At 35.0% G+C, this 16,262-nt stretch overlaps 1 protein-coding gene across 1 annotated transcript; it reads right to left on the reverse strand.

The window, feature by feature from the left end:
• Positions 1-1,447: 1,447 nt before the first annotated feature.
• On the reverse strand, positions 1,448-15,386 carry LOC123529045 (gelsolin-like protein 2). Its single transcript, XM_045309230.2, has 12 exons — positions 15,045-15,386; positions 14,021-14,089; positions 12,877-12,957; positions 12,566-12,639; positions 12,066-12,140; positions 4,968-5,164; positions 4,426-4,645; positions 4,052-4,138; positions 3,470-3,552; positions 2,722-2,800; positions 2,434-2,529; positions 1,448-2,070 (listed from the first exon to the last, which is right to left on the reverse strand). The coding sequence occupies exons 2-12, from the start codon at positions 14,022-14,024 to the stop codon at positions 1,975-1,977; spliced, it is 1,092 nt and encodes a 363-aa protein (XP_045165165.2). The 5' UTR covers positions 14,025-14,089; positions 15,045-15,386; the 3' UTR covers positions 1,448-1,974.
• Between the last annotated feature and the right edge of the window lie 876 nt (positions 15,387-16,262).

The raw sequence follows: 16,262 nt of genomic DNA on the forward strand, positions 1-16,262 counted from the left end.
ACACCCAAACAAAAAAAAGGCCCAATAAACACTGTCAATAAACGCCACTAAAACCATGATCCGCAAGCGAGTTATTAATCCAATAAACACCATCAAAACCATCTTCCAATTTCACATGCAAATGAGCTAATGGATCGCTAATTAACATAAATGTGTCATTTAACAACACGCTAATGGAGCGCACAATAGATCGCTCAATGGAACGCATAATAGATCGTATAATGGAACGCATAATAGATCGTATAATGGATCGCCTTAACGGAACGCATATAATAGATCGCTTAATAGATCGCTCAATGGAATGCGTTTCATCAAACTGATACATTCCTAACTACAGGCTGTATTTAATTGAAACCTGATGCATTCAGTTTTGGCAAATCGTTAATGTGATTGGGTATAGCCTGGCTTTGCAGAGATATGCAGTAACTGTTGAAAAGGTCTTTCTGTTAAAATTATTCAAATATATTATTTGTTAAATTATATATATTATATATAATACAAATTTAGCAATCATTCAACATTTTCATGATCATTTGGATGCAGTTTTATACAAATCGTTTGATAAATCATGCAGCTAACAGAAATTCCATCTTAAATTTTGTAAAATATGGATAGACAAAGAGAAACATATATTTATTAACTAGTTTCCATATAAGAAAGTATACAGGTCATTTGAATCAGCATTTCAAAAACTATTGTGTTATGCATTTAATAAATCTTTGAATTCTAACATATATATATACACTTATTTTATTGAAATCTATAAAGAATCACAATGTAAACATGCATTCATTTATACTGAATTCTAAGTACATGTTTTAAGAAAATAACTTTAGTTGTAAATCACAGAAATTAAATGAAATAACAACCACCATTTTCTCTTCAGTAAATCCATATCATATGTCCAACCTCTACACTTACTACCTAAAAATGCACTAATTTCTGTCCCTCAATATTATACCTTAGATGAGATTACATAACATAACCTAGCAACTAGAAGATCTGCTGTTACGGTACATTGGATGGATTAAAACCATATGTTTCTTGATAAAAGAGGAGGAAGCCTTCTGAATGGCTCTGTAAAGTTAATAACTCGCTTCAAAATCGCGATCCATTTAATGGAACACGTTCCGTTTGCGATCCATTGCAACCATTTCTTGATTATTTCAATGGATCACTAATGGAACACACTAACAAACACCAAAAAAGCGGTTTTGATAGTGTTTATAAGGTGTTTTTATAGTGTTTATTAGAAAAAAATTTTGTTTGGGCAGATACAGTTTGATGGAGTCTTGTCAGGAGAGATATTAAAATGTACAAGTGCCCTCCTGTCGTTTATATGACTGAAAAATTGTTGAAAAAGACGTTAAACCCGAACACACACACACACACACACACACACAAACCTATGTGCCCTAACACAAGCATAAGAAGAGTTTTCAAAATGTTAAATTTTTGAAGATTTTATTTCAAAGTTATTGCTAATTTAGAGCACACACTTATTGAACAGAAGAAATCATAAATATAGTAAAATTAAATGGACTAGATGATCCAAAAGAACCACAAAACTGAGTGAAGTAAATCAGCGTGTTGTTTAATTCATAAAATGAATGACAAAGAAAAGCAGAGAGGAATTAATTGTGAGCTATACAGTACATAATGTAAGAGCAATACAGGGAGCATCATTTACTTAAGTGTACTAGAATTTGTGATAATACTTGATTAAGACTTCAAAAAACTAAACTAAAATTCTCTTCCTTTGGGATACAGATCCTACACACGAGATTTCATGTTCTATTGCATTTTAAAGTAGAAAACGGGGGTTTGTGCTAAGAACGATCAAGTTATTTTGCAACATTTTTACAACAGCGCATGATCGTAATAGATTCTCAAAAACTGTTTTAATGTACATGTACGTATACGTGCAGCCAAGTAATGGCACTACATCATCACTGCTCCAGTCGCGCATTAATGTTATGCCGCAATTGCCATTTGGAATGCCTTTGAGTACGTGTTTTCTGGAAGGCAGCAAATTGGGACAAGTGGGTGATCCGTCTTCATCAAATAGTTCTACAATAAAACATACCGGATAGTTATTAGCTGCTCAAGTTATTACGATTTCTCAGGATTAATTAGTAAATATTTGTAGATATTTAAAAATGTCTTTTCTCAACGGAAAATGTAATAATTGACTTTTATAGATGCACATTAAATGCATTCTGGTCCATTTAGGGGCTCAACACACATTATACATGGAACTACATGAGAACGAACAAACGGCATAGCGACGTGGGCATGCCTGGGAAGGTTAAAAGTCGGCATATACGACGACAAATTGTTGTTCTTTAATTGACGCAAATGTTGATATACAAACACAAATGAGTTAATTGTTTTAATTATATTGTGAAAAAAAATCAGTACAAACTGACTTACATGTGCATACGTCATAGCATTGCGCTTTTCTTGTTGTGTCGTCTGCTCACCAATCCACACAAAGACGGAGTCCTTCGTGTCAAAAATGAACACGTCCTGAAAATAGTAATATAGCCCTAAAAGTTAGTTTGTCAAGGGTCATTCATTATGGAAAACATAAAATACAATATACCCTCTCTAAAAAATAAAAGCAAGTCCTACAGCCGTAAACTAATTATAAATGACTTTATATTATATTAAGTTACAGATCATAAGTGGCCTTCAACTTAAAAGCTTATATCAACAAACCTCGCTGTCAAAGTCGGCGATCTCAATTTTCCCTGACTTTTCAAGCGTCATCTCCATATTTCCGGATGCATCTGACAACCTGTAATAATAATGATAATAATAATTTTAATAATAACTTTATTTAACAAGGAAAATATATTTGACTATAGTCAGTCCAACATACGGACCTCATACAATATTGATTTGAAAATTTAGCCTTGGTTAGTATGTAACAAGGGTACATTATAAGAGAAAGATGTGTTCCTAGACTAATTGTTCCATCTATAAACATTCCCCACCAATTTGTGTTCGAGGTTTTGAATTCTTCATGTGAGGAAGCCACCCAGCTGGCTTATGGAAGATCGATGGTACTACCCAGGGGCCCGTCTGAAGAAAATGATGTACAGAAGGGCACCTGGGGTCTTCATCCAACAAGACCTTATAATTGTGCCGGTGCGACGTTAAAACCAAACAAACAAAAACATATCCATAAAAATTACTTTTATAATTATTCTAGACCCAGCTTAAGTGACGAATTACGTAAGAATATCCTTTTGATCTAGTAAGAATATTAAGGAATATGCTTTTTAGTCAATGCACTTTTACTAATTCTTTGGCCTAAACGACCTTCCTTAGAACACCAACAACCAAAATTAATAACATAAAATCTTTGCATTACAGTAAATACATGTATTACAGTGCCAACATAGACTTATATATATTTATAACGAGAGACTCTGTAGCCATAGCCTAATTGATTTTTCCAAACCTGTAAAGTTCCTTTGTTTTATCAACAGATTCCTGTTGTTCCTCTTCATTCTCATCTTCAGTTAGAGCGTCATAGAACTCGTTCTGAAATTATTAGAGGAGTTCTTTAATAACATATGTATTATGTTGGCACGTCTGAATAAATGACGTTTGGTCAAAGAATACATTTAAAGAGAAAATTTCTTTCTTCTTTTTCTCGAATATAGCTTGATTTGATTTAAGAAATAAACATTGATTCATATGAATATTTTCTGTTGTAATGCACAAAGATTATGATGAAAGGATATAATAGAACAGAACTGACATCTCGTATTTCCATAATAATACTGAACTCACTTTGAAATAAATGTAATGCTAAACATTTACATACAGCTTTATAAAAACGTCCAAATTAAAGAATGTTATAAAATAATAATTTTTGATAAAAGCTACGAAGAAAACAGGAGCGACTTGTTTAATGCGTACGAAATTACAAAAATTCTAAACACTTTGAGAAAGATAAACATGACATTTAAGACAGATAGTACGGTGAAACTGTGTAACTGAAAACTGAAGTAATTAAAATGTCAATTTTAGAACTTACACGGATGTCTCTTGGATCCTCGTCCAACGTTTCCGTCCTGCATTTACCACCTCGCTCACCTTGTAGAGTCTTCAAGTACCGTAACCCCTTCACAAGAAAATGCAATGTCAATTGCTGCGCGCAATATGCTATAACTTATTAATTAGTTTTGAATCAATCAAATAAATGTCTTGTTAATTGAACTTTACAATTGTTTTTTTTTTTTCGTTATTTTTCATACAAACAAATTTTATACGTACATAATGTTTGATACTATAAACAGCAATCAATGTATATTGTAAAGGAAACGAGCTATTTTATATATTGAAATGTATTTTCAGCTGGAGAAATGAAAATAATTCTCAATCTATAAAATAGCCTAAGACAAAAAATACTTTCATCCTCTCCTCTTTGTTGCTTCCCGACCCATTCCACTGAATGAGTTTTAAACCCAGGTCCAGTATATAGACATCCGTGTTGTCCAGCAGACTCCTACATCGTGGAACCTCTTTCACGACAACTCCCTGACGGTCGCCATGGAAATGAAGGAGGCGTGGCATGTACTCTTGCGGTTTTACGTGTCTGAAACCACTATCAGCCCCACCTTTCAAAATTCTATAGAAATAAATAAAAACAATTCAGCTATAATATATTACTGAAATTATACCCACATATGTATTGTATTCCGAGGAAAAGATAATTTAAGAACAGTTGAGGATTTATAACTCTTGGATCATATTGTTTGTGTTTAGTTTTAAGATGACCAAATGACAAAATTTAAGTTTCAATTTGGAACATGCTCTCTTGAAGCTAGATATGTATTTCAAACAGCTATATTGTAAATATATTGCCTGGAGCTATTTATAAAACATAACGCACAAGACGAACACATTGTTAAAAATCTTAAAAGTCATGAATAAATAAACAAAAAACTCACGTGATACTCTCAAAGTAACTTTTGAACAGTTCGGATTCATGACCCTGGACTTCCCGGTGTTGTATAGGTATGTCATCTAGGTACATGTCCAACTCTACCGTCTTATAGGCAGCCGTGCCGTACTCATCCGGAGTACTGTACATACCGATCCAAAAATGTACATCAAATAGTAGTTCCTCAGATGCTCTCTTGTATGTCTGCCAATATTTTTAAAGACATTGTCATATGACACCTACTAATAAAGGCTTTTCATGATATATCCTTTTAGCATATTTGGAGGGAATATATCATATCTGAAGGTCTTAATGAAGAAAAGTAATTAGCATATTTGGAGGGAAGGAATATCATATCTGAAGGTCTTAATGAAGAAAAATTAGATTTAGATGATCTGAAAGGAGAAAACAGAAAAGGAAGGAGGAAATGCTTGAGAAGAATCAAAAGACGTACTAAAAGAACATTAAAGCAAAATGATCTAAAAGATAAACAAGAGCCATGTTAGACATGACCAATCCCCCGCCAGGTATATTATAATTGAAGGCTAAAGTTCCTGGCAAGTTAGTGTCTGAAAGTATTAATTTTGGGGAAAGCTTTGAAGAACCGTTTAGATGTGGTCCGCATCAGGGGTTTTAAAGATGTGGAAGAAAGAATAAGTCAGTAGTGAGGTGGTTTATTAATTTTATTAATTTTCATGAACAGTATAGCTATGATGTTTTTCTATATGGCTACTGTAAAAAGAAGGAATGGAAAGCTAACAGGGAACAAGAGTGCCAGAATGTTACAATGTCACAATATATGCCCGTCACAGCAAATTTCTTTACTCTAGCAGCTGTATTTGCAAATGGAATTTTAATTTTGTGGTTGTTTAGTAATCATTGTAAGTCTTTTGTTTTTCTAAGTCCACAAGAAACCTCCTTACCAGGTAGAGATATCTTAAAATTCACCTAGAATTGGAAAGTAACATCTATGTTGTACCACAGAAAAGTAGTCTTGTTTTTTCCCTATGGTCAATTATAAAAATGTTACAATATAAGTTATTTATAGTAACAACTAAGGGAAGTTAATCTTTAAAAAAAAAAAAAAAAAAAAAAACTCTTTACCAGGTTACAGATTGGTCAAAATACACCTCAAAATTGGATGTAGCATGCATGTTGTACTACAGAAAAGTGATCTCGATTTTTCCCTACGACTAGTAATGAAAAAGTTACAGTAAAAGCTATTTAAAGTAACAACAAAGGGAAGTAATTCTAAAGAAGGGAACTGCGCATGACACTTCGTCTCATGATGGTGTATAATTGTGCCAAGTTACATCAAAATCCCTCCATGCATGAAGAAGAAATGCTTCGGACAAAGTCATTCTTGTATCTGACCTTTGGCCTCTAAGTGTGACCTTGACCTTAGACCAAGGGACCTGGATCTTGCGCATGACACTCTGTCTCGTGGTGGTGAACATTTGTGCCAAGATATATCAAAATACCTCTATGCATGAAGAAGAAATGCTCCGGACAAGGTTTTCGTTTTTGTATCCTTTGACCTCTAAGTGTGACCTTGACCTTAGACCTAGGGACCTGGTTCTTGCGCTTGACACTCTGCCTCGTGGTGGTGAACATTTGTGCCAAGATATATCAAAATCCCTCCATGCATGAAAAAGATATGCTCTGGACAATTTTTTTTAAGAAAATATGATAAAGGGGAATAACTCAAAAAAAGGCAAGGCAGAGTTATTGTTCTTGAACACTGCACTTCCTCCCAATGTGTTCTATCAGTGTATGAAGTTTGAAGAAAATCCCTCCAGTACTTATGGAGTTATGCTCCGGACAAACTTTTTTAAGAAAATAAGATAAAGGGGAATAACTCAAAAAATTGGCAAGGTAGAGTCATTGTTCTTGCACACTGCATTTCCTCCCAATGTGTTCTATCAGTGTATGAAGTTTGAAGAAAATCCCTCCAGTACTTTTGGAGTTATGCTCCGGACAAATTTTTTTAAGAAAATAAGGTAAAGGGGAATAACTCAAAAAATAGGCAAGGTAGAGTTATTGTTCTTGCACACTGCACTTCCTCCCAATGTGTTCTATCAGTGTATGAAGTTTGAAGAAAATCCCTCCAGTACTTTTGGAGTTATGCTCCGGACAAAGATCGTTGCGGACGCACGGACGGACGGACGGACGCACGGACGGAGAGCATTTCTAATATCCCCTTCGCCTTTGGCGGGGGGATAAATAAAAACAAAGAAAAGATAAAAGGAAAAAGATATAAGAAAGCTCAGAAGGAAGAGTGGAAGAAGTTTAAAACAAATCAGGAAAGGAGGAGTGTTGTATTTATTGGGTATTTAGAAGCTTTGTTTGAAATAAAAGGACGGCATGGTTTTGTAACTGTTTTAATATAGTAATCAAAACATGTACACCCGTGATTCATACTTAATACATTTATGACTATGAAGCGGTGACAGAAATCGTCCGGTACGATACAACATTTCTCCCTAACTTGAATGAAAAATCTAAAGTATTCAAGACTATGATATCATGAATAAAGCAAACATACATACGCTTATAAAAGTAGTAATGTTAATGTAAGTTTTCCAGCATCCAGTTTTTAGATCGTCTCTGGTTGAGTCAAAGTGGAAATGACTAGATTGTACATTTGGTATTCTGTATATTTCAAATATTGACTAGAGTATGATTTAACACAAACTATTAAGACTGTAATAAAAGCATGTAAAGTACGGTTGAAAGAAACACAATATAATCAACTCAAAATTTCCTCTTTTTTGTTTCCTACTGTTTTGTTTTATATCTAAGAGAGACATCTCATTCTGTCAAAAGTTATTTCTGATTATTTACACTCTCCCTTTAACGGGACACTTTTATTTCTTTCTTACTTTCTTTTTTTTGTTGTTGATTCTAAGGGATTTTTATGCCTTTGTAACACTGAAAGAACATTCTAGAAATAACATAGTCTTTAAAGTATACCGGTGCACGTTTTCACGAATTGGTCTTGTTATTCCTCTTGCTGTCTGTCGGTATTTGGTATTTTATCCGGATTTGATATTTCCTGTGTCACAGTAACTTCCTCACCAATGTTTTGCTCTACTTTTTTTGAAACTTGGCCAATATTTTATTATGGGTTTTGTGTCATTTGCGGCGACAATCATGTTTCCTTCTTGTTGTTCGATAAATAATGGCTCTGGGAGATATTTCGATGTTAATTTAGACTTATTCCATTCTCGATCAGCCCCTTATCTCCTACATCAAGATCTCGTTTAGGGGCCTCCGTGGCCGAGTGGTTACGGTCGCTGACTTCAAACCACTTGCCCCTCATCGATGTGGGTTCGAGCCTTACTCGGGGCGTCGATTTCTTCATGAGAGGTAGCCATTCAGCTGGCTTACGGAAGGTCGGTGGTTCTACCCAGGTGCCCGCTCGTGATGAAATAATGCACGGAGGGGCACCTGGGGTCTTCCTCCACCATCAAAAGCTGGAAAGTTGTTCTTGCGGTAACTGTTATTTTTGCTTGTAGATTTCGACCGTTCATCCTTCTGACACATCATTTCCTGAATTGACTTCTCAGAATGCTGCCGCTGGATTTCTGGCAGTTGTATATTTGGTTATCGTTGAAAGTTCGTCCATTGATTATACGGTAGTTCCGACATTTTAAGATTCATATCTCCTACTTTGTAGTTGCTTGACAAGGTAGGCATCCTTTAATACTGTTTTCAATGTATTCATTCATTTTCTGAAACCAGACCTTCGACCTCATGAATGATCTTATCTTTGTAATCCCTTGATGACCTTTGTACCCAATATGTGTAGCTTTTTATATAGACATTTCGAAAGAACAAGTTTTTTCGTAACAAGATATTGTCCGAGTGTACCGTTAGTTCATCCTTAACGTTTTGCAACTGAGTCAAGTATTCGATGCTTTCGTTATTATCACTTTGTGATTTTATTTCAAAATATCTTCCTAGTCCACCCGCTTAGCTCAATAGGGACAGCGTTGGTCTACAGATCGCGGGGTCGCGAGTTCTATCCCCGGGCGGAGCATATGTTCTCCGTGACGATTTGATAAAAGACATTGTGTCTGAAATCATTCGTCCTCCACCTCTGATAATTCATGTGAGGAAGTTGGCAGATTCTTGCGGAGAACAGGTTTGTACTGGTACAGAATCCAGGAACACTGGCTGTACATGACTGAAATACTGTTGAAAAACGGCGTTAAACCCAACAAAACAAGCAAACAATCAAACCATCTTCCCGTTCTTGTATATTCAATTGCTTTGAGTAAAGTTTTATCACTGCTCGTACCCGTTTTCACTTTATCGAGTTCCATTGATTTCACAAGTGATGTGTTGGCGATTATTGGGTGGCGTGACATGCAATCCGAAAGGTTGTCTTTCCCAGGTCTGTATACAATTTTCATTTTGTATGGTTGAAGACGTAGGCCCCAACTTTTAATTCTTAGAAATGGTTATTTCTTCAGTCATATTGTCTCTAGTGGCTTATGATCTGTTACGACTGTGAAGTATGCTCCTCGAAGATAAATATTGAAGTGCTCACACGCCAAGACAATACCTTGAGCTTCTCTTTCTGTTTGACTGTACCGTCTCTCTCTGGGAGATAGGGCGCGACTCGCATATGCGACAACTTTATTTTCCTGCATTAGGAAAACGGAAAGACCAACGGGATTTGCGTCCGTTATGAGTTCTATGTCAATATATGCCCGTCAAAATAACATATGACTGTGACGCTAGAAAGTTCTCTTTTTAGCACTTTGAACGCATGTTCCTGTTCATTTCCCCACACTGAATCTTTCTTTGATAAATGTCTAAGTGGTTCTGTGATAACTGCATAATCCTTTATAAATATTGATCAGTAGCTTGTCATATCTAGAAAACTTCTAAGTTCGGGTACTGTTTTAGGTGGTTCCATTTCATGTATAGCTTTAACCTTCTCTGAATCTGGGGAAATTCCATCTCCGCTGAATATCACACCAAAGAATGTTATAGATCTCTTGATGAATTCATATTTTTTGTTTACTGAAGGTGAGACCGTTGTCATGAAGACTTTTAAATACTTCACCAGGCGCTTTCTCGTGCTCTTCTTGCGTTTTACCATATACGATTATGTCGTCAGATTTTTTTTTGCACCAGCAGTGTCTTGAGTTTGCACCAGCGATGTCTTGAGTGACAGTCTTATTGTTTCCTCAAATATTCCACTTGCTGACGATATGCCAAAGTTTAGCCTTTTGTATCTATATATTCTTTATGCGTATTGAAAGTAGTTATATATCTGGATTCCGGATGTAAGACTAGCTGGTGATATCCAGACCAGAGATCCAGTTTACTGAAGATTTTCGATCCACTTAAATCATTCAGAATGTCATTAATTGTTGGCATAAGGTGTCATTCCCTTTCAAATGCCTTGTTGGCCTCTCTCATATCAGCACATAACCGTATTTCATCTGGATTCCTCGTTGGTTGGTAAAAACTGGCGATGTCCAAGGCGTTGGTTCAGTAACAACTTTTTCAATGATGTCTTGGTCTATTAGCTTGTCAAGTTCTTTTTCTACCTTACTTCTGAGATGAAAAGAGGTCCTGCGATTTCTTTGTGCTACTGGTTTTATTTCTTTGTTGTTGTGTAATTTTACTGTTCTGTCTTTTAATTTACCTATTCCTTGATAAATTCCGGCCAAGTTATTTTCATTTTTGTCAAGTCTGTGAATAATCTCTATAACTTTCAGCTCAAGGGCAGTGTCATATCCTATTAACGTTCCGTGATCTCCTTTGACAACATAGAATAGATTTTTGCTAATGTTATTATATTGTTCTTCTCCGCAGTTATTTGACATGCCCCGAGCAACTGTAATTGCATACATCTACCATAAGGGAGAAGATTGGGCATATTTATGGTTGATAGCCTCGGACTTCCTAACTTTCTATAAGCACTTTTATCAAGTATGTTAACTGTTGCACCAGTGTCTATTAACACTTTTATGTCCCTATCGTTAAGCTATATGTTGCACTTTGGGGATCTTTCTTTCATTCTTCTTATTTGATATGCGTATTCTTCATCGGAACTGTCATATTCAGATTTCAAAGCTTGACGCTGTTTTTTTGTATAAACGCCTCCTGATTTGACACATTTTCATAAAATGGTTTGGTATCTGAAAAAAAAGTGGCAGGTCTGTCCTATAGCTGGACACTGGGTTTTGTGTGGGAAATTACCGCCACAATTTCGACATTTCACTGTTCTACAACTGAACGTTGTGGGTACTGGCCTCGACCTCTAGGTCTTCCTCCGCGAAACGCGCCTCGTGTTCTATTTGAGTTATCAGGCGTACTCAGTCTGTGTACTTCTTTGACTTGATCTTTTTCCATCAAATTTTCTTGTTCATCAGAAAGCTCCAGCGTTCTACCTAATGTAAGTATGTCGGATAATGTTTTGTCTGGTTCTCTCAAAGCCCTACGCCTTAATCTGTTAGACTTACAGTTTTGAATTACTTGCTGTAGGATTTCTGAATCATTGTCTGCAAATCCACAGTATTTCAGTTACAAATTCATCGAGTGATTCAGTTTCTTTCTGCATGTAAGAGCGGAATTTATAGATTTTCATTTGTGCAGAAATAAATTGTCAAGACCCGTTTTGTGTTGTCATAGTCGGCTGCCTCGTCACCCTTCTTAGCATCATATATATCATATACTCAACATCAAACGGCAGAACTACCGGTAAATTTGCCATGACTGTGTGTGAACGATGTGTTACTGGTTCTTATTTCGCCGTGTCCTCGTCGCCAAATGTTGTATTCGTTATGTTTTAGAAGCTTTGTTTGAAATAAAAGGACCGCATGGTATTGTAACTATTTTGATATGGTAATCAAAACATGTACACTCGTGATTCACATATAATACATTTACGACTACGAAGCGGTTACTGGATTAAGACTAAGTAGGAAAAGAAAGAAAAACACGAGGTTTAAGATGCGAAAATGGGAGAAAGAGAAGTACAACTTTAGTGATTATATATCTTTGCTCATTTTTACACATATCTGTATCGTCTAACGTATTTTTATAAACCAGTTCGAGCTTATCAGTAACCCAAGTGACTTACATTGAGTATAATGTACGAGTCTCCGTCAAAGAACTTGCCATAGTCCTCTCTTGGCCATGCTGTAACTTTCCAGTTCTAGAAAATAATGTTGAAACTGTATTATTTCTTTTTCTGCCTATAAATAATATATACTGTGAATTATATAGTACTTTTAAACGGACACTGAACACTGTCAAACTGATACATCCAGGTGTTTATGCCTCTACTGTCGTTTCCATCAGTGAATAAGGACAATACGGAAGACCTCTTGTATTAGGAAAACCAATTTCCGGGGAGTACGCGGGAATGCAGATAATTTTTAGAATAACGCGCTACTGTAGAAACCGTATTACAGGTAATAAAGCAAGATCTTTCTTTCATGAACTTGTTGGGGTTTTCGAAAAGAAAATCATTGTTATCCGTTTATGAATTGTTATGCAAGGTTAAAAAATTTCCGTTTGAAAATATGAAATTTCCAAAACCTGTGTTAGAAGCTGTGATTTGGCTGAAATTTTTCATACCACAATTCTCCAGATCTGTAGTCCACACGTTTGTCCAGCTTGCATCCAAGCAGGTTCGTGTTTTGCGGATTCCTCTGAAAATGAGGGAACAAGGTTACAAAAAGAAAAGGATGCACCGATACACTCAGGACATGTATTTCAACCGAATATGAATGTGATTGTATGCATATTTTCATTTTATGAAATCATTGTGTGCTTATATAGGCTAAAACAGATTAAAGAGCCTTTTTTACAAATGTAATATGCATTACCTAGTTCTTAAGGTATTTTTTGTTAAAACACTTAAAATGAAACTGTTAATGTTTTCATACTTTTTACTTGTTTCTCCGTTTCCGAGCCAAACAAAGCCAGATTTGAATCTTTCCAGTCGTACTGTTTCTGTTGCCTAAGAGCTGAAATAAAAATTGTTGAATAAGATTAAGAAATCCTCTCGCCTTAGATCCGCAAGGCATTTTTGGAAGTGTTTGGTTCTGCAAACCAGGAAGCGACTCGCTTCGCCTATTTATAAGTGGCTGTTACTGGTACCTATTATTTACATTCTGAATAAGTATTAATTTCGGTGTCCGCTTAATCTGTTTCTGGTTGATACGTTAAAACATCTTCCACTGGTTTCGGGCTTGTTGTAAGGGGAGAAAAATCGTGTGCAGACAAATACTGTAGATAGATAGTTTCACGAATCTTTTGAAAACAAGAGACACTCCTGGTTGGCTGTTTGCATGTATAGTGTGCCAACTTTATTACGTCATAGCTATACATAAAAATAGACTGACTGTTGCAATAATGTACATACATGCATTATGTAACTATACCCACATTTATTCAGAAATAATATTTAAACTATTTTAATTCCATATGGCAGTTTACTTGTGGACACGTTTATATAATTATAATATATCCATATATACACTCAATCTACTTTTAAGGTTAATTTGACATGCTGGCTAAAACATCCAATCAGGAGTGCCTTTTTTCGACACGGTGACGCGTAACAGTCGTGAAATTTATGTTTGGACTTAGGGAGCGTCTACCATAAAAACGATACATTTAGTCCTTGTGCGATTTTACGCATTAAAGTCTGCAGAACCCCGTTAGATATAATCCATTGGGCTTCTGCTCAAGAAACAATCCCTCGGGTTTCTGCAGAAGTTAATGCAAGATAAATGTGAGCTCCTTTTATAACTGCACTGTATATAGATGAAGAATATTTAATTCGTAAGTTATGTGAGAAAAATATCGATTCTTACATTTTTTCTTCAAAAAATAGTGAAATATTTTAACTTTATTACATAAATTACATAATGACAAACTCATTTACACGGAGTATAACTCAAATTAAGCAATAAGAAAAGAAATGAAAATCAGGCTCACTTTGTTCATAATATATTATGATACATGTATGTTGTAAAATTCCATTTCTAAATGCAAGACTATCAAATAAGCCAGGAACAAACGTACCCATGTCTGTTGCAGAATGTATTAACACGGGATCCTTCTAACGCACCTTGAGCTCGAGTGAAAAAAAACCTGAAAACAAAAAGTATTAGACTATTCTATAGGAGAGATCGCCGTGACGTCACGCGTTAACATCTGTTTATCTGGTGGTTGGCAAAACAAATATTTTTAACACCGTTTGCGTATTGAATCAGAATTTTTAATTTTTAATAACTTTTTTGCTCATTTATGGATTTTCAAAATTCAAAAAGATTTGAAATACTAACGATCTTCATATTTTTGTATCCAAATATCTTTTTTCAAATAATAACTGTTTTAAATGACATACAATTTTAAAAGCGGCGTAGTGATTTTCACAACCTTTAGAAAAACAGTGTAAGTTAAGCGTTCATAATTAATCCATTTTATTTCGAAATAACAATTAAAAGTAATCAATAAATTGCTTGTTTTATAACCTTTCCATTGATCAAAAAAATTATTTACGTAATTTGTGTTTTAAGAAAGTTTAGACCGTTAGAAAAACATCACTGTTTACAAAAAACATGGACGATCGGCTTCTGCCCACCCGATCACTGTCTTATCAGTTCTAAAAATAGAAAATACACCGGATTTGTATGCAAACACGATCTCTCCTATATTTTATGAAGCTTATTACTACATCTTATTAAGTGCTCTGACTTGCCCACATAAAATTGGAACCCAACTGAAAATGTATTACTTTTCCCTAATCTTTCATGATATCATGACACATTTCTTTTATTTTGTTATTAAATGATTGTTTTAAAGTTAAAACAACACTTATTCCGTGCTTTATCATTCGCCAATACCAAAGATAAAATTGATTTAATTTCTCCGAAATCAGAAACAAGAAATTTATAACAATTGCGTTGTGTTTTCAGAAAAATATTTACCCTAAATGCATTTAGTTTGAGGTTTACTGAAATCAGTAATTATATATAGAGAAAACATTTTTAAAAACACGTAATATTAATAATAATAATAATAATACTATGTTTTTAGAATTTACCTTAAAAGTGTATTCGAAATCCCAATTCAAGAAATGTTTGAGGTGAATACCTTGGCAGGAAACACTATTGATACGAACTGTCAATCATGCATTATTTAGAACGTATTTCCATTACTTTGGCAAACAGAATTCCTGTGGGTTCATATGGTTACCATCATAGAACCATTGTATTGACTTTTAATGCATTTTGTTTCCTTTTCCTTCTTAATTAACAAGAACTGGCAAACATATTTACAGGACACATGCAGCAAGTCACGACTGAGTTAAAATCTAGAATTCTTTTCATTTTATCTTCATCAGCTTAATGGTGGCGTGTTTCAAGAAAACCGTATGCATTTGATGATGCGCCTGCAAGTTTAAAATGGAACATTTTATATATACATTTATCTGAAGTTATCTACTCATAGAAAGGAACAATGAATGCATTATCCATGTTGACTGGTGGTGGCATGTCATGCACATGTTAGAATTATTTATCCACATTATCAAGGCTGATTGGATGTGTCATATCACTCATTTATTACATACTCATTTAAGTTTCAATGCAACCTGATGTAGAGACCTACGGTCTGGTACGTTCTATATTGGAATTTAGTTACTCCAACCCGGACTAAGTTACGTCCCCTTAAAAATATTACGCCATTTGCACTGTAAACCCGCAATTTAAATTATCAAGTGTATTTTATAAAACAAGGTAAGTTTATGTGTCATTTTGATAATATATAGTAAAAGATTAATCAGTTTTATCATTACGAATCAGAAGTTTGATACAGTAATGCATTTTAAGTCTAAAAGCCTACTGGGTTGAATTCAGTTACTTTTCTTAGAGGCTATTTTTACTTTGGGTAAGAGATTATCCAGGAGGGTATAAATACCGCTGTTTGAATAGTGAAACAGTCAGAATCTACCAGGCTACGTGGAAGAGCACATCTAGTAATTTAAGAAATATTTTCTGCAATTTTTGCCATATATTAATTATACAGTATAGCCTCTGAAGAAGCACAGCTTCCTAGAGGACTACTAAAAGTAAATGATAAAGGTTTGGTTGCAGTAATAGGGTCAAGGTAATAAGTTAAGCGTTGATCACCTATCTTATGCGTAGCATAGCTGCCCTGAGATGGTGTGAATGTTGAACGCATTGTAAGTATTGAAATAAGTAAGTTCATCATTGATCAGCTACCTTACGAGCAGCTTAGCTGCCCTGAGGTAGTGGGAGCG

Source organism: Mercenaria mercenaria, chromosome 13, assembly GCF_021730395.1.
Source record: "Mercenaria mercenaria strain notata chromosome 13, MADL_Memer_1, whole genome shotgun sequence".
In the NCBI taxonomy this organism is placed as follows: domain Eukaryota; kingdom Metazoa; phylum Mollusca; class Bivalvia; order Venerida; family Veneridae; genus Mercenaria; species Mercenaria mercenaria.